This window comes from Lepidochelys kempii, chromosome 7 (genome assembly GCF_965140285.1).
Source record: "Lepidochelys kempii isolate rLepKem1 chromosome 7, rLepKem1.hap1, whole genome shotgun sequence".
Taxonomy (NCBI): Eukaryota; Metazoa; Chordata; order Testudines; family Cheloniidae; genus Lepidochelys; species Lepidochelys kempii.
Window position 1 is genome coordinate 77,098,212 of NC_136386.1, and position 19,003 is coordinate 77,117,214.

General features: G+C 38.7%; 1 protein-coding gene across 5 annotated transcripts in view; it reads right to left on the minus strand.

Moving 5' to 3' along the window:
• Window positions 1-2,657: 2,657 nt before the first annotated feature.
• RHOBTB1 (Rho related BTB domain containing 1) overlaps window positions 2,658-19,003 on the minus strand; it is an 89,639-nt gene continuing 73,293 nt past the window's right edge. For 4 of the 5 annotated variants that reach the window (XM_073353410.2, XM_073353412.2, XM_073353413.2 and 1 more), the window contains 7 exons: window positions 18,779-18,964; window positions 16,169-17,142; window positions 15,634-15,752; window positions 10,293-10,443; window positions 7,900-7,988; window positions 5,504-5,609; window positions 2,658-4,957 (listed from right to left, as the gene is read on the minus strand). In XM_073353410.2, coding sequence (XP_073209511.1) covers window positions 4,788-4,957; window positions 5,504-5,609; window positions 7,900-7,988; window positions 10,293-10,443; window positions 15,634-15,752; window positions 16,169-17,142; window positions 18,779-18,964 — 1,795 coding nt within the window. In that variant the 3' untranslated portion in view covers window positions 2,658-4,787. The remainder of the gene's footprint in view (window positions 4,958-5,503; window positions 5,610-7,899; window positions 7,989-10,292; window positions 10,444-15,633; window positions 15,753-16,168; window positions 17,143-18,778; window positions 18,965-19,003) is intronic. The other variant, XM_073353414.2, reaches the window with a different exon arrangement.

Genomic DNA, 19,003 nt, shown 5'->3' on the forward strand with positions numbered 1-19,003 from the left:
GTTGTCATTTGTATTCAGAGCTGTTGCATGGCAGGAGTGTGAGCTGTTTGAACTGCATATCTGGCATTGTCATTTCAACTGGCAGGGCACTCAGAACCTGGGCATGGGGCTTTTTATTGTTCAAAATAATTTCACCTGTATCACGTAGGACGATGGCCACATGGTCTTTCTACAAAAGCGACTGAAATGCTACACTATATAAAGGAAAAAGCAAATTTTCTATCAGAAACCAAACTAACCTCTTTCCCTGAATCTCAGGGAAAGATTGAAATTTGTCAGTGAGATTTTCTACACAGCTTTACAGTCCTTGGGTTTACTGACAATCCTCTTCCATCTTCTGATGTTCACATTTTCTTCTTAGCCTCCTGCAGTGTGGATCCAAAGTCTTTGAGATTTCTTCCAGAATGTAAGGTATTATGGAAGGAGTAGTAAGTAGTGAGTGGACTGAAGTGCAGGTATTAATATGCCAGAGCCTCCACCACTGCGGTTTCCAGTGCAAAGCGATCTGTGACACGAGCTATGTGATCTTAGCAGAAGGCAAAGGCACATACAGTGAATTATATCACGACAGAGCCTGACTGTTGCTGGTACAACACTGTCTCTCATCCTGGACTCCGTACACAGACTAAACTTCTGTTAACAGATTTGCATCAGATTGTGATATGTTAATGTTGTTCCTGGCCAAAAGGATTGGGCATGATCAATTTCAATGGGAATTGTGTCTGTATGAGGACTGGGCCCATTAAAACAAAAAATTACCAAATCATTTTTAGTAAGTGAAAAAAGTTAAGAGCCATGAGGGATACTGAGCCATTGTTAATGTGATTACATAGGACATATGCATTGCAACCCACAGGAAATAAACATTGACCATTCGCTTATGAAGTTGAAATATGGGCAGACAGCATAGGTCTGAGGCTTGCTCTTTCATCTGAAAGCAAGGCAGCAACTTCCTCAGGAGCCCACGGTTTCTAAGGCATCCTGAGAGGACCTGAAGTATTCGTCATCATAGAGTGTAGGCAATAAAGCAGACATAATTCAGTATGTTATATCGCTACTTAATGCTATGAGCTGGAAGGAGGAAGAGCTGATTTACAGGCCAAGATTTTGCAAGCTCTCTCAGTCTAACTCCACAACTCTCGAACAATGAGAAACGCTCATTTTACAAATAGGATGCGTTGTTTCTAATTTAGGAAAGCGTTGTTTCTAATTCAGACGGAAACACAAAACCTTAACACTTTGGTAACTTGTTTGAACAGTATGGTAAACATCGCTGTGCCTCCCCACCCCCTTTTATTCTGCAGGCACCTCCCCTTCCCCCTGCACATTAAGTTTTTGATCAGCCATGCTACTTAAATCAAGCAATAAGTCTGGGAGCCCAGATTACTCTCCCCTCCGATGTAACCTTTATAGTAAATCTACATATTTAATATGCTGTCAGCTGCCTTTATTAACATGGGGCCTGATCCAATTCCCATTAAAGTCAATGGGGCTCTGAATTTAATGGGCATGGAGGATTAGGCCCACAAGGAACAAAGGAAATAAAGTAGACTTGTAGCTGTGGCACTGTAGTCTAGTTCTTCCTCACAAAGGGCCTACTGCTCACATTGAAGCTGTGGCAAAACTCCTATTGACCACAGTGGGAGCAGGACTAGCTCCAAAGTGCTGATTTCTAAGTCACAATGAGTTTTCTCAAAATTATTTCTATATTTTACAACACTAATAGGTAACCCCCCTTCTGTTTTACGGTGAGTCACATCCAGATTATTTACCAGGAATCTAAATGGCCATGAATTATTAAAAACAATCAGCAACAACAGGAGCACACTTCAGTGGTTTTGTCTACACATTACTATTTTAGCATAATCAGAGTGGCATTGTTTCTGTTGCTACATTATTCTTCTCTTACTGAATATATTACCTAAATTCTAATAGCAAATTCAAGGGAAAAAATTCTTGCTTCATAAATCAAATTATTATGATATGTAGTATTCATAAATTAGCACTTTCGCTAAGAACACTGAGTGCTGAAAGTGCTTATTTTCAATGCCCTTGGTATTGTCTAATAGCTTTAAACAAAATATGAACAAGGCACCCTTCACGCATCATCTTGCAAGTTCTCTAAAAAAACAACTTTTTAGCTTTGTCAATTTAACTGCATAGATCTATCAAGAGGAATTGTTGCTACAAGTTCACTAACTTGTAATTAGAGGTTTTGCTTGTTGAAGAATATCTGCTAGTGGAAACTAACTAAAGAAAAGTAGTCAATTTAGCAAGCTCATAGTATACATAATAAAACAAAACACCAACCAACCAAAATCCCTATAAGAACTGCTGGTGACTCTTCCTGTTTTTTGTCACGTAGAGTTTCTTTCTCATCACACAGGTGACAGCCTGGTGATTAAGAATTAGGAACAGTGTGAAAAAGTGACAGGAAAGTTTGGTTTGTAGCTTTACATTAAATGACAAGCACCTACCATATTCTTTTTTCCAATCAATAAATACAAATGCAAGTGGCTCTCCTATAACATTCTGAACTGTAAGTTTTGATATGCCATGTGATCACAAATTCAATACACTGTTTTGTTAAACATATTTTACTACTATTGAGTGTTGACAAACACCATAAAAAGTGAAGCGCTTTATACAATATTTAGAAAGTTGATTCAAAGAACTAGGAGACATTTTATAGCTAAACAGTTTTATTGACTTTTTTTTCCAAAATAAAAAACACAAATAACCACCAAGATTAAAGGCCATAGATGGCATTAACCAAATGAACCAGCCACTTGGTTATAGTAGCTGACAACTAATACAACTGGATATTATTGCATATACCCCCAGGTTCATTTATCTATCCATTACAGTTTGGCAAAATTACAATCATACAGAAGCTTTGGTTATGTAAAACCTAGTAGCAATAGTTATTAAACATGATCTGTTAACATTTTATGACTGAACAGATGTTAATTCCATCCTAGTCTTGATATTTATTCCCTCATTTTTTCATCCCTCCACAATTCACAATACTACTGGCCAGGAATTAATGCGGATACACTCGCAGCCATCCTTTCTCTTTAGCCCTTCTTTATCACTGTACAGTGATAAATCTTGTAGGTGATGGAGTCTGTCACCTGTTTTCTTTACAGGAGTCTCTTCAGCACCCATGCTAAGCAGCTTCCACCACCCTAGGGTGGCATCTCCCAAGAACAAGCTCTGACTTGAAGCTGAGTATTTGGAAGTGTGTATGGCTTTCAGTCTGAAACCTTTCCTGACTCGCAGCACTGGGGTTTGAACTTACTGCCTTGTCTATGAATACAGGAAAAATAAAAATCAAAAGCTTTTCATATTAGTATGCTGAGCTGCCTGCAGAAAACAGCATTAACAAAACTGATAACATAATACTACCTCAATTACAGAACGGTGCCTGAGACACTTCATAGGCCTGCATATGCTCTATAGTATAATTTTAGAAGTGTTTTAGTTTGGTCTTTTTAAAGCACACCCAGCCTTATATTTTTCTAGTGCAACACTGCAAGTTCAGAGTGACAGTTATTAGAAAATCATAAACCCAAAGGAAATTTCAAAACACTGGAGGTTTTTTCCCCTCCTATCATTTAAACAATGCTGGGATTTTTATTCACTGAGATTCCAGCTTTGTGCTTTCTTGGATATCTGCTTCCAGAAGGAATGTATAATCTAATTTAAAATATCATTCTTCATTTGCAAGCTGCTACATCAACAATAGAGGAATGTATCTATTTGTTTCAGCAGCATTTCATTTGCATAACTCCTGTAGAAGCAAAAAGGAGTTTTGAAAGAGGACTGACTGCAGAATTAGGCCCTCAAAGAGTAACCAACTATAATACAGTAATTCCAATACTACCAGCATATCTGCTTTTTGAATTCAGTTCCATACTGAGTTTGCCCTGGATAAAGATATAAATTAATAAGCCCTTCTGATGATTTTAAAATTATCCTCTTCAATCTAGACCTTTAAAACCTCTGAATACTTAGAATCACTAGATTTCACATGGCCCATATAACCAAAATTATATGCACTCACATGGCAAATATTAGAAATACATGTTCCTGCAGTTGAACAGGTAATTATACTGCCTATTATTCAGCTGAACAAAGATTAAATGCTCTATAACTTGCAGTTATTTGATCTTATTATAACCCTTTACTTTAGAAAGAAGGAATAGCCATCTATATATGTTATGAGTGCATGGAATGTAGGGACAAAAACTGGTTTCCTAGTAGAAGCTTTTTTTTAACTAAGATGATAATTTGCATGGGGTAGTTTTAAACCAGTCACTTAAGACAGAAGGTTATCTATTAAGAGGGGGTGTTAGTTTATATTTCACTTTACACACATAAGAAAAATAGTTAAAATCTAATTACAAAGCTGCTATGTGGTTATTTTGTGGTTTGTAAAATAAAGTTATACCCAGAATTTTTATTTAAACAAAATACACAAGACAGTATAAAAATATTTCCCAATTTGGAGTTTGAAACATTAATGCTGGATTTGTTTTTGTATAAAAAGAAATGTAATAATGGTAGATGCTGATTTTGCTTACTAAGCAAAAATATACATATCAGGAACTATTCCAGGCTCACTATAGCTGAGCTTGTGCTTTTGACCCTAACAATGATAAATGCAAAACATGGAATAAAATCAGTGTCAGGAACCTGAACTACATCTTATTTCTGACAATAAGACTAATTTTAAAGCAGTGTTATAATTACACCGTTGAAGTGTTTACATGTATTTGCTTCGCTCAGGCAACTAGAGCGGAGGAATTCCAGAAGCACCACTTCCGTTTTGAATGATGTTTATTCAGTGCAATATCTTCCTTTTCTCTTTCCTTTTTAGCACGCTGGTAGTGATCTTCTTCCTTTAAGTACCATACCGGAGGCCAGCGATGTCTCTCAAAATATTCTTGATTATCTGATTAAAAAAAGAGAAGTAATAAGATACTTAGATACTAAAACTGCAACACAAATAAAGTAGGGCATGTAAGACATGTATTTACCCTGGTAAACTCACTATCCTTTCTGTGCCTCAGTTTAACCACCAACAAAATGGACAGAAGGATACTCACCTGTCTCAATGCAATAATGTTATGAATTAACTAAATGTTTGTAAAGTGCCTAGAGGCTCAAATGAAAGCAACTTAAGCAAAGCACACTGTTTACTGTTCTATGACAAAATAATGTAAAATACAGTCAGACACCGAATATATTTTTCGAGGTGAAGCACAGGGAGTCATTCACGCCATTCTTAGTTCAGTTGATAGGAGTTATATGTGTAACTCTTGGTCCGTGAGGCAGAGGAAGAATTCTAACTCTTTGGTTACCTGATCAGAAGAACTCAGGATGGAGAGAACACAGGGTTTCCATCATAGTTTAGTTGAGCTAATTCACTTGTTCATGTTCCAAGGACAGAAAGAAAAAGGTCAAGAAAAGATGGGGGGAAAGTTGAAGATGGTCTTACCTGAAGACTTAGCTTTTATTTCTTTGCGGAATTTGGAGCAAACACTGTTGTAGTTGGTGCAGATGTAGTGCAAGCACCACGCTGCCAGCTGATTAGCATTGTGAAACTACAAGCAAAGACAGTCAGTTTACATTTCCTGATACTACTGGTCATCTTGCACAAAAGCTACAAGTTAAGGCAAGCGTGATCCCTAAATGAATCTATCCTGTCATGCTTTCAGCATTGGGGATTATTGCATAACACTCAGCAGAGACTGAGCAGCTGCTCAGAGGATGCTTCTAGTGGCACCATGTGGATTTAGAGTTACTGTTCCTTTTACACAAAAATCCACTGGCACTCTCAGTGGCCAAAATGGGATTGTCAGTGGGAGTAGCTGAGTTAGGGTTCTTACTCTTTCTGCAATGTGCTGAGCACCTCCTGAGAGGTGTGAACAACTCCAACTTTATTTCACTTCAATGGGAGTTTAAGGCCCTTACCATCTGGCAGGAGGGGAGAGATAGCTCAGTGGTTTGAGCATTGGCCTGCGAAACCCAGGGTTTGAGTTCAATCCTTGAGGGGGCCATTTAGGGATCTGGGGCAAAAATTGGGGATTGGTCCTGCTTTGACCAGGGGGTTGGACTAGATGACCTCCTGAGGTCTCTTCCAACCCTGATATTCTATGATTCATAGGATTGGGTTCTAACTGTGATCCTATGCACTTAAATCTAGGTTTGCAGCTGCCATCAAGTTATTACAAATCTTACCCTGTAGTAACTCACTCCCCAGAGAAGTGTTCTCAATGAAAGAGCTTAAGGCACTGTTGAAAGCATAGTACAAAACTTGGGACAGGCAGTCTGCTCAGAGGAAAGTATAGCTATTATGTGAGTCAGATTGGTAAAGTATGTGCATCTATTTGGCATTCTGATTGTTTAAAACCTTAATAGGACACAGATCAAATCATAACAGGATTTGAACTTAGACTTCTATACCCAACCACCACCCCAACAACCCCCACAGTTTAGCAGAACTAGCATTCTTTTATCGGAAGAGATTCAGAACTGGGTTAGTAAGGGTGTTATGGGTCCCGACAGAGCTGAAAGCAGATGATGGGAAGCTTGCAGTGGACAGTAGGCGCTACATGCCAGTCATGAAAGCAAGGGTCTAACAGCACAGGCAGAAGCCAGATCTAGTCATTACGGTGTTTTGAAGAATCATTTGTGGACTGTAATATTTTTTCTAACTTTGCCTAGGTGATGTTACAAGGCCTGTGATATACAGGAGGTCAGCCTAGATGATCTGATGGTCCCTTCTGGCCTTAAACTCTAACTCAATTTCTCATATAACAAGCAAAATATCTTGTACTACCGCATCCCTAAAGAAACCATATTGCAAATTCCTTTAGGGAAAACTCAATCACATATTTAAAAACAAAGAGTCAACTTTGGACTCTGTCTCTCAGGGTCTCTGGAGCTCAGACAGAAAAGTGATGTGCATGAAAGTAAGGTAGCACGATAGGCAATTCACTCAGTCACAAAGGAATGGCTGGGTGTTGCAGAGATGTCCCCCTTGAGGGTGGCCAATTAGGCCAGGCCTACACTGCACTTTTGTCGTTAAAACTTTTGTCATTCAGAGGTTTGTTTGTTTTTTTCACACCCCTGCACGACAAAAGTTTTGATGACGAAAAACATCGGTGTAGACAGTGCTTTGTCGGCTCCCACTGACAAAGCTGCCACTCCTTGTTGGAGGTGGTTTTATTTTGTCACCGGGAGAGCTTTCTCCAGCTGACAAAGAGCAGCTACACTGCGCACGTTACAATGGCATGACTGCAGCGGCACAGCCATACTGCTGTAAGGTGCGCAGTGTAGACATAGCCTAACTCTGCCCTCCCAATGCTGGACAGGTACTACTTCGTCCCTAGCAACCTAATGGAGAAAGATTTAAGGGGCACATGGGCATACAATGGTGACACCCACGGAGAATGCCCGAGTGTGAGAAAGCTAAAGAACTTTACTTCATGGCGTTAGACACAAGGTCGGAGGCGCTAGGCTCTGCCACCTTACAGAAGCTTCCCCACAAGTAAAAACTGAAATATGTATTTGATAGACACAAAACTAAGCCTCAATATAGAGAGCCTGATTTCTCAACTGATGTGGAGAAGATAAATCTGTTCTGCAAAGGACATTAAACATTTTAAAAGATAGTGTTATTATCACAGCAATTAAGTTTTAAAAATTAAGATGCAGAAGTCTTAGTACAGTATGATAACTGTGGTCCCTCAATTCTTTGCAATGGAAACAAGGGGTCCTTTGTTTGAAAGGCTTTATTTATGCAGGTATAATGCTCAACACCATCATTTTTCAGAGTACTGCAGGTGGGCAGAATGCCTTTAAAAAGGTTAAAAATCAGTCACTACTAACCTGGGCCAATTCCAAATAGGAGAGTACTTCACCATCTATGCCAATGCCATTCCCTGAGGCTTTAGTCAGCTCCTGCACAGCATGCTGCTCTGTTAAAGTAGAAAACTAATAACCGACACTGTAAAAATACATATTTCAGGGTAACATTTATAAATGCAGTTCATTTAGGGAATCAAGAACCAAAGAATTTGTGTGTTAGCATGAAAGATAAATACAGCAACTACTGCACCAGCAGCAGATCCATTCAGACTTCTGATCAGAGTCAGAGCTGGCGTAAGCAAGTGCAGCTTCATTGTGGTCTCTTGAGTTGCCCTCATACATCTAGGAGCAGATCCCCAGCCAAGAGCGCTAGGACAGTTTACACTAGCTGAGGATCTGCCCCCTATGTGTGTCCCTTTGTACACACAGATCTTGCATGTGCTTATGTTTATGCAATAATCACTCCTGATTCCCTAGTAGTTACAACCCTTGGATTCCCTACAATGGATACCTCTGAGTAAGTGTTGTTCCCAACCTGCCCTAGAACAGAGTCCAGGTACTACACAGAATCAAAACATTGCCACCATCCCCATTGTTATGGTTTGGCTCTATTAATGAAGAAATGCATGACGACAGCAAAGTTCACTTTGAGTCTTCTCAGGAGTGGCTGCTCCTATGGTTCCCCCCTTAGGGATGCTCCTCCTCCAGAATACACCCTCTCTCCTCAGAGAGCCACCTCTGGTTTCTTGTATCTAGGTGAGATAAGCCACCTGCCTCGGTAAGTCAGCAGAACTCACTTAGCCCTTTCCTAGAAGGATCAACATCGATAACAGGATGGAGTGTGCGACTGGCCCCTCTAAGATATATCGGGGTCCAGTGCACCATTAATGAGAGGTGTCTAGGCCTTATAAAAGGGTGTGGGTACAGCTGCAGGTGGTTCTTTGCAGATGCCTGCAGACACTTCAGGGAGTAAGAAGGCTCCTTCTGGCCCTGAATTAGCAGGGGAAAGGGCTGTGGAAAATGCCAAACTCCAGGCAAGAGGTGCTGGGAGAGCAGGAAGACAGACCCTAAGGAGAAGGGGGTATGCCCAGCATGGGAGTGGGTTGAAAGAAAGGAACTTTAAGGAGAGGACTGACCCGGGGGCGAGGGGGGAGAGGACTGGGCGCTCTGTGATGAAACTGTGTTGATGACTTTGTAAGTTTGAATTCTGTTTTGAAAGACTTTGTGCAGAACTTAATAAATGAGACCCCAGAAGGGGGAGTGGTTTGAATATCTCAACAGCTTCTAAAAGGAGCCTGAGTGAACAGGGAACTGAGACAGGCCTCAGCAGAGCCACACTTGGCCAGAAGACAGTGCAACAGAGCAGACATTCCTTTTGACAGAATGTTAGAGACAACCAAAGGTGGCCTAATTCAACTCCATTATGTGCAATCAAAGCAACGGGACAAAAAGCAGCCTTTGAGTTCACAATAAATATTTCACTAAATGAGACAGAATAAGATGTTCTTACCATTAAAAGCACATTTGTTCCACAAATGCTGAGAAGGATATCTGTATAAGGCCCCACAAAAACTTTGGTTGGAGCAGGGCCTAAGTTAGTTCTGTAATGCTGTCAACAATCGAATGTCTTGTTGCACAACTTAAAGCTACCTGAGGGCTTGGGTAAATGACACTCATGGAAATGACTAAAATTTATCTTGTGAATTTGTTCAACTTGGTTGTCCCATCTCTCAGAATCTCCACCCTACAGTATTTTGGTACGATACTAGGGAACAGAAAAAAACCCACTATCTAGAAGTTTGGTGCATGTGGATTTAGTATTAAAGTATCCCATGCTGCTGTTCTGGTCTAACTTAAAGATGGAAAAGTTGATTTTCTTGAAATCAACATCCCCCACATCTATAGCAGAATAACTAATGGACTCTAGTTTGGGCAATAAAAATAGGTTTGAACAGCACTTCTACAAAGAGTTTGAATCAGATCAATTTTAAACTGGCTCAGTTATTATGCTCTCTAGATGGATTTTATCATGGAAAGCCTAGTTCATTATAATTGAAAGCTTAGTGTCCCTACTGTTTTGCTGTAAGTTAAGAATAATCAAATGGACATTATGAATTGCGACATTATATTAATGCTGAAGAGAAGGTTTTCACTTCCTATTTCTAAAGTATGGAACATTTTAAAAGGACTGCATTAATTTAGCACAAGTCCTAGAGAGTGGAAAGAAAAAGGCAAGTACATTTTTTAAAAGTGAAAATACCACATTGTAATACAATTTGTCTTTATATAAAGGAATGGCATTTCTTTCCCTCAGCATTCACGGCAAAAAAATGGTATATGTTCAAAAAAAATCACTAAGAAGCAATACAGCAGTCCATGAAAGCATTGCACCTGTAAAGAGTCAGAATCCTTACCTGCCAGTGCAACCAAGTGTGGGAGGCAAAATCTGTTTGCCAGTGCAATTAATTCAAGCATGTCCAACTCCTGACTTGATGATAATTGCTTGGTATACAAATAATCCAGAACTGCCTGCATAGAAATCTTGTTTATGTTGGGAAGAACAACCTGAAAAAAGGTATTTTAAAAAATGTGCTCTAGTGAAAGATATGTAGTCAAGCACTTAACGCAGGCCATATGCTTCCTCTCCCACCTTGCTATCCTTTCCCCTTCTGTCATGTTTTAGCAATATAGTAAAATATTAAAGAGAGACTCCACATTAAATCTAAAAAGCTGAAGAGCTACCAACAAATCTGTCAGATTCTAGTTATGTATGTACATGAACTCAGCCAGTTTAAAATGTATGCAGCTCTACCTAAATTAATGTAAGTGCAATATAAATTGAACCAGCAGATGATCTGGGCCACACTTTTAAAAAGTGGGACTGTTTGATGTCAGAGCAGTTACCAGTGAAGATCAATGGCTGGTATGGTAATATTTCATGGCTATCAATAAAGCAACCACTTTTTCCTTTATAAACAGTGCAGCTGGCACTGCTGTTTTGAATACTGTTTGGAATATTAGAATTGTTTCTTACTTGTATAGACTCAAGTGTTCAGGGGCAGTCAGTGGGTTATGGCCAAGTAAGTCCCAGAGCTGCATCCCCATAGTCAATTGTGAAAACACATACACCTTGAATAATGAAGCCTAACTCTCCTTTCAATAGCAATCAGATAATAGCAATAAAAAAAGAAATGCCAATGCTTTGGGCAGAGATATTTTGGAGAACATGCAGTAAGTCAACTAACAGGTAGAAAAAATCAGTAATACAAAAAATAGTTACAAACAGGCATTAATGTACTTCAGTCTGATTGATCAGAAGTGATCCTGGCTTATGGTTATATTTGTATAATCAACAGTGGTTAAAGCTTTCTATTTTCCTATCCAAAGTCACATACGCCAAGGCACTCCATAAAAGACTCAAATATTGGTTAGCCTAGAGGATGGAGAAAAATACACAGAAGCCTTATGAGTAGGTTGTTCCTTTATGGCTTTGTACCACTTGTCAGTATTAGCTAATTGGTGCTCCTAATATAAATACTATTGAGCTAAAAACAATTCAGAAAATATTCTTCCACTGCTAATTATTTTTCAGTAGCTAGCAGTACTTCTTTTTCTACAGGGATTGCTTTCGATAGCTCTAATTTGCATCTCCATTGCTCTTAACACTTTCAGTTAATTAATAATGAATGAAAGCAGAGAACAGCAAGGGTGTGGCTGATGCAATACTGATGAATGTAGCCATAGCAGGTATCAAAAAGGAAGAAAGCCCAACTCCTCCCACAATTAACATAAACATAGGCTGGAATTTTTAAGGGGTTTAAGTGATTTGGGTGCCCAATTTCCTATCAAGTCAATGGGAGTTGTGTGCCTAATTCCCTTACTTTCCTTTAAAAATCCCAGCAGTACACTTAAACAGGCATTGAGAAATGTGTTTACTATTCCAACCTTTGTTAGTGATGGCATCCAAACCTTCTCACATAAAAGGGACTAAGATAAATTATAGAATAGGGCAAAGATTTTCACAAAATGACTAGTGATTTTGGGCACCTCAATTTTTAAGAGCTCCACTTGCAACACTTTAAGGGATCTGGTTTTCAGAAGGTGAGTGATGGGCATTTTCTGAAATTCAGGTACCTTCAAGGGTGTCTTAAGTTAGGCAACCAAAATGACACACACACAGAATCACTAGTTACCTGGAAAACATTAGTCCATGATTTTTTGTTTTTAAAGTAGCAAAACAAAATTAATTTCCCTTGTTTTGCTGTAGGTGAAGAAGAAAATACTCCTTTTCTATTTACTGGAGTAGATTATTTTGTGTACTTATGGCACCTTAGAGACTAACAATTTATTTGAGCATAAGCTTTCGTGAGCTATAGCTCACTTCATTGGATGCATCGTGAGCTGTAGCTCACGAAAGCTTATGCTCAAATAAATTTGTTAGTCTCTAAGGTGCCACAAGTACTCCTTTTCTTTTTGTGAATACAGACTAACACGGCTGCTACTCTTACAATAGTGACAAACTTAATATGTCTGACCCTGCAGCCACTGGATCCAAAATTCACTGAAGTCAGCTTCAGCCTTTCAATAATTTCAATAGGGTTTGGATCAGACCCTTTATCATGTGTCATTTGACGAAGCATCTGCAACATTGGATCTACAGTAGTCACTTGTCAGTCCAAATGCAAGTTACACTAAGAAGAGTTGGTTTTGTAACATAGATGATTTTTTTGTTAACTTGCATATTGACCATTTAGTGCTTATGTTATAAAAATGTGTTCTACCTACAGAATTCAGACAAATTTCATTGAGAAGCAAATCATTATGTTTCTGTAAACTAGACTGAGGTCATATGCTATATACACACATTCCAATTTATACTTTTAAAGCTCTCAGATCCAAGTACTGTATTTCACAAACTCCAGAAAACTAATGTTTAGTACATTTAAAATATTAAATTGCAAAAGATGAGCTAAGACTATTACATTTATCATTAGAAATAGGCTTGTGTAAAATGAATATATATTCTTATTGCTATGTATTGCTTACTACAATTGAGGTATGTATTTTTAATGACCAACTTGCTGAGTGTGCCTCTGGGGAGGGAACTGTGCTTACTGCTATATTAAAAGTAATGAGAACAATTTAAATAGGACACAGTCTTCTAGAATATTAAATACAAAAAAGTACAGTTATAACAACACTAAGGGGCATATTTTCCCCTTGACATTAATGCAAGTCTCATTAATATTAAAGATGACAACAACATGACAAAAATCAGAAAATCCATAAATTTGAAAAAAGAACTCTGCAAAGACTGATCCAAACAATCAGCTTAATGCACACACATCCCTTCCCACGTTACTGGACTGCCTAAAAGAGGCCTTTGCCATGATCTACTCCACTGTTGAGAAAGTTTACACAGCATCTCATACATGCCCTACACAAGAGAACAAGGAGACTGCGTCAGTATTAAGTCCCTAGTTTTTGTTGATGTACTGTATGCCAGGTCCATTCTATTAGTTTAACACATTGGGTTGCATATATAGTCTTGTGACACTGACAAACTAGCCGAACTGTGTATGACCCATAACAACTTAACAGGCAGTATTACAATTGTAATCAAGACAATTTACTTGAATGTGACAGATGCTAAGAGTATTTCTCTGTGTTTACAAATATCCTGTTAGAAGTTTAACAACGTAACCAAATTAGCTTGTAGATACTAATTCACTTTACTGTCTTAATTGCCTTATGTTACGTATGCAAATGGTTCAGTTAACCTTAATATCAAAAATGTGAGATATTGCAGGAAAACTAATAATATCATCTACATTATCTTCAGCTTAACTATCTACATTATAATGGAGGACCTGCTAATTGCCTTATGTGAATAAATGTACTAGTTTAGCTGTGTATGCATAGGAAATAGAAGGTTAGCTTCAAAGCAAAGGTGATCTGCATTGCCTATTCCTCCTTGGGGAAAGGCACTACTATTAGGAATGTAATTAACTGGTAAGCATTGGGCTTACTAGTTAACCTGCCTTAACTGTTAACCCCCGGGCTGGCCGGCTATGCTGGCCCCAGCTGGATCGGCCCCAGCCCTGGCCCTTTAATAGGTTAACCGTTTAAATGAAATATTTTTAATCGTTTAAATTGTTAACTTTTAAAATGATATTTACATCCCTACCTGCTATGACAATTTCTGTGAGGAGCCTTGTCAGTCTGCTAGAGAGCTATAAAAGAGAAGCCTCAGGCCAGATCCTGTCATCTCAAGTCTGCTGAACTTTGAACAGGGAAAGTTTATGCCTTGAGACTGAGATCTTTCAAATAGTTATTTGGAATATTCTGGGAAATACATGGAAAGGCTTTACATCTAAGCTGCCTTTGGATTCTGACTTGTTGGGATGATTCCAGAGAGACTTTTATAAGCCAGCAGTTTATTCTATCATTGCTATGATCCTGACTATGAACACCGACAATCACTTGTATGTATATGATCCTTTAACCATTCAATAACTCTCTTCTTTTCTTTCTTTTTTATATTATGAAACCTTTAGTTTTTAGTTACTTAAGGATTGGCATCAGCGTGATTATTGGGTAGGATCTAAGACTCTCATTAACCTGTGGATAAGTGCCCGGTCCTTTGGGTTTGGTGAGCTTCACATATGGTGAATCAGGTTTTCAGTAACCTCTCACTGTATTAGACTCGGCTGTCTAGGTGGGAGCCAAGGGCTGGAATGCCTAAAGGGGACTGTGCTTGGTTCCTTGTTAACCAGTGTGGGATTGCAGAAGCTCCTTTGTTACTGGCTTGGTGAATCTTATTATAGAAGAAACCACCAGTTTGGGGGAATTGTCTGCCCTATTTCTTGCAGTCTGCTCTGACTGTGGCATTCTCAGTGTGGCCCATCCAGGCACCCGGCCATAAGTCTATTGCCTTTTTTTAAACCGAACCCCATAAACCCTCTCAAAAGGGCTAGCAGAATGATTTAATTTGTAATGGCCCTGATTATGCAAATATATATTTACCCAACTTTTTGAAACACTTTTAAAGAAACCCACAACACTGACTACTTGGGAGCTGTTATGCCGTCATATAAACACTTACACAGTTTGGAGAAAAATATTCCTCCTGAAAAGCAGTTATGTGGGCCCAGGAGCTGTTCCTTAATTGGCAATGAAACACTTTTTGAAGGGAGGCACTAAAGGAAAGATGTAGCAAACCCATTTAAAACAGGGCAACCAGATAGAACTTTTGCTTGGGGTGGGAGGGGAGGGAGATAAAGGCTTATATTTAAGTTGTTTCCCTCTCTTATAAGTTGACCTACATTTATTTCCCCCTCTCTTTTTAAAAATACTAGAAGTGATTAGATCATGGAAAAATAACTTAAAAATTTAATTTTGAACTCAAAGTTGTTCTCAGGTAACTGGATATAAGTCAAGAAGCCTCAAGACAGTTTTTTACATGCCTAACTTTTAAAAAAAAAAGTTTTATTAAAAGTAGAGATCCATAAAACATTTTGCAGTTGCTGACACAGCAAGCAGTGGTGGCAACGTAACAGTACTGCTGAGGACAAGCTATTGTTCAACGTATTCTAACTTAATGTCCCAATAAATAAAGGACACTTCTGGTCTAAACATAAACACACAAAAGACTGCTAAGTCTTGAATAAATAATTGTTTCAGGAAATACCACAATGCTTAAAATAGCAACCCCTAAAACATACATGAAATACAATGATCAGAGTGGACAAATACCTCACTGTTTGAGCTTTCAACAAATGATCCTCCAAACATCGCAGACATCCATTCACAGCTACATATCAGCAGTGGCTTGTGGGCATTTATGCTTCCATCATCCACCTTAAATGTCACATCTGCCATGGAATCAAGAAACAATCATAACTACAATAGTCAGTGCTTGAAGTGGAACCTATTACTAGGTCAAGACATAGAAAGGAGCACATACTTGTTAGTAAGGAATTGCTTCCTTTATGTTTCTCAGATTTTATAGAGGTAAGTGAAGAGCAATTATGAAATCTCATAGGAGACGATGGGAGCTCAGCACTTTTGAGAATCTGGCCCCTTATTTAGCAGTCTAAATGTGGATTTTAGGAGCCTAACTTTAGGTTCCCATTGTCGAAAATGTTGGCTTTCAGTTTATAGTAAACTTTGGGCCCATTGCCCCTCTCACACTGACTTAAGTCAGGAATAACTATTGAAGTGGGTGGAGTTACACTGGTATAAGTGAGAGGAGAACTGTGGCCTTTTCTATGAGAGTTTATTTACTCACCAGAAAATGTCCCTTTGCAAAGACACTCTTTTATCCGGTTAGCTTTCCTGACATGAAAGGCTTTAGTAATCTCTTGATTCATGAAGGCTTCTTTATTCATAATATTTTCCACCATCATCCGCAAGTCAAATACCTCCAAGATTTCAGCAATCTGTGCTAATCTTGTCAAATCTTTTTCATTTTCATCCAGTTGCCCAGCATATAGAAATTGTAAAACAGTTTTAAAAGGCCCAGGCTGAACAGAGGAATCCATTTTGACCACAGTTACAGAACATTTCCGATTAGATACAGGGTTGATTTGTATTTCCTTATGCATACTAACAAACCCTTTGCCCAAGGAGGACAAAGCTCCCCTTGTAGAACTAGTTTCTTCAGTTTCAAGTTCTAGCATCTTTAAAGTCCCATCAGTTTCTAGTGTTGGAAGTTTGGCATCAGAGGTTTTTAAATTTGCTTCATCACTGTCACCATCTGTTTCAAGTTGACTTGATCTAGACAGGAAGTCCCTACTGGTCTTTTCTGTACTACACTGTATTTCACTGAAGTCTGGAGATTCTTCACATTCCATTAAAAAAAGGTCATAAAACTTTGAAGAGGAGGTAGCTAGGTAAATCTTGTGAGCAAAAATGTGATTCTGCTCCTGAAGAACAAACATAACATCTGCACACAATGGATTGTCTAACAAATATTCAGCCTCATTCATACTGGTTACAGGACACTCTGGAATTTTAATAACTGGAGGAGGTGCCTTTGGAGGTAGGAATGGAGCCTGAAGTAAAGGTTTTTGGACCTTCTTTAAATGTGACTTCCAGAACTGCAGGTGTCTCCTGGATATTAGTGCAGCCCTGATCGCATTATCAAAAACATCCTTAATTCCAAACTGGTCAAATACACTAGTTTCATAATATGGTAACCCAAGTTCCTTGGCAACCTCTCTGCCTCTTTCTGGTGGTAAAATATCTCCCCTTTTTATAGGCCTAGGATTAAAATAAAATACAATTCAAACAAACAACAAAAACAAAAAATCACACACAAAGCAGGGCTGTCATTAACCACAGTCCAGAAAATCTAGAGCACAAAGAAGAACATGTATTATCCATATTATTCAGTTCATAAAAATAAAAATGGTAGCTGGCATGGCTCATGGAGACCCCTAAAAATCTGCAACCATTGTACTATACACTTCAAAAATATTACCTAATAGATGGGCTGGTAATAATGTTTATATTTGGTAGATACTTTGTAATATAACCCTATTACTTAAATATAGGTAGGCAATATTTCACAATGTGAAGCAAACCTTCAAATCCCATTTACATTTATCTGAATTATGAACTGTTTAAAAATCACTGTTCCCCTTCTGTCACTTATGCTTCACAAAAAAACCTGGCAGCCTGCTAAAATAATAGCTGAACATGGACATTCTGAGGAGCCAGGCGCATGACATTGCCAAAAACAGCAGCATCAGCATATACATTGACTGCCTGAGAACTGGCCGCGCAGCTACAGGAAAGAAAGGGAGGGAAAAAGAGAAGAAAGCTGGGCTTGGGTCCACTCCACCTGGCCGCATCCCCTTTCCCCAGACTCAGCATACAATACTAGCAGGTTACTCCCATTCCCGTGGGGCACATGGGGCAGGAGTGAACTGGACCACTCAAATGACCCCGGGGCTCATTCCCGCTCTGGTTTAAGAGCCTTCTCCTGTTGCCAGCTAATGTAGTTAGCCCCATAAGTCACGCAGTAAAAGTCTGTGCTACAGGTTCAGGGTTCAAATCCTGTTGATGATGCAATGGTGACGGAGGGCTGTTATACTTTAAAAAAAAATTCTTTAAAAAAATCAGATTATTAGGAAATAATATTACAGATGTGAAGAGGCTATTGTTTAGATTGGACAGTCAAGCATTTGAAAGTTAGGGAGTGACGGGATTTACAGGTGCTCATGAAACCTTAATTCAGACCCCCATGCATTATGGCAGGTTTCAGAGTAACAGCCGTGTTAGTCTGTATTCGCAAAAAGAAAAGGAGTACTTGTGGCACCTTAGAGACTAACCAATTTATTTGAGCATAAGCTTTCGTGAGCTACAGCTCACTTCATCTGATGCATCCGTGCTTGACTTCGCAACATAAATAACTTTCTTTTAATGTGTTTTTTCCCCATGTAAAATATATACCCACTTTGCTCTGTGCTGTGCTCTAGGGTTACATTTCCAAAAACCAAACTAACCCCCAAATGCCAAAGTGACAATTGGCAGGAATAATACATTATGGCATGATGCATATGTGTTTTGCCACTGGAATCAATGTCAAATCTCTGCTGCTCACTATTTAAATATTACTGTAATGCCCAGATGGCTCAACCAATATCAGGCTCTATTGTACTAGGCACTTTAGAAAATGCATTGTCAAACAGCATTTCACTTATTAAGAGCTTACAGTATGAACAGATAAGAGAACAGACAGGATGTGAAACAGTGTTATTTATCTTCATTTTATAAGATGGAAAACTAAGGCAAACAGACCATACTGGGTGATAATATAATTTCTTTTCAGAAAAATAGTATATTTGATTAAAACCCAGAACCTTTTAAAATGTGAATTTTTTTAAAACTTTACCTTGCTAAAGGCCGTCTGGCTCGATTAACAGCTTCAAGATCAGCGTAACGAAGATCCAGCTGGCAGCCAACCAAAATAACAGGTGTGCGAGGACAAAAGTGCTTGATTTCTTGATACCACATTGTTTTCACATGATTCAAGGAATTAGGATTAGCAATTGAAAAACACAGAACAACTACATCAGACCTAAAATGAAATCAAGAAGGAAAAAAAAATATATATATA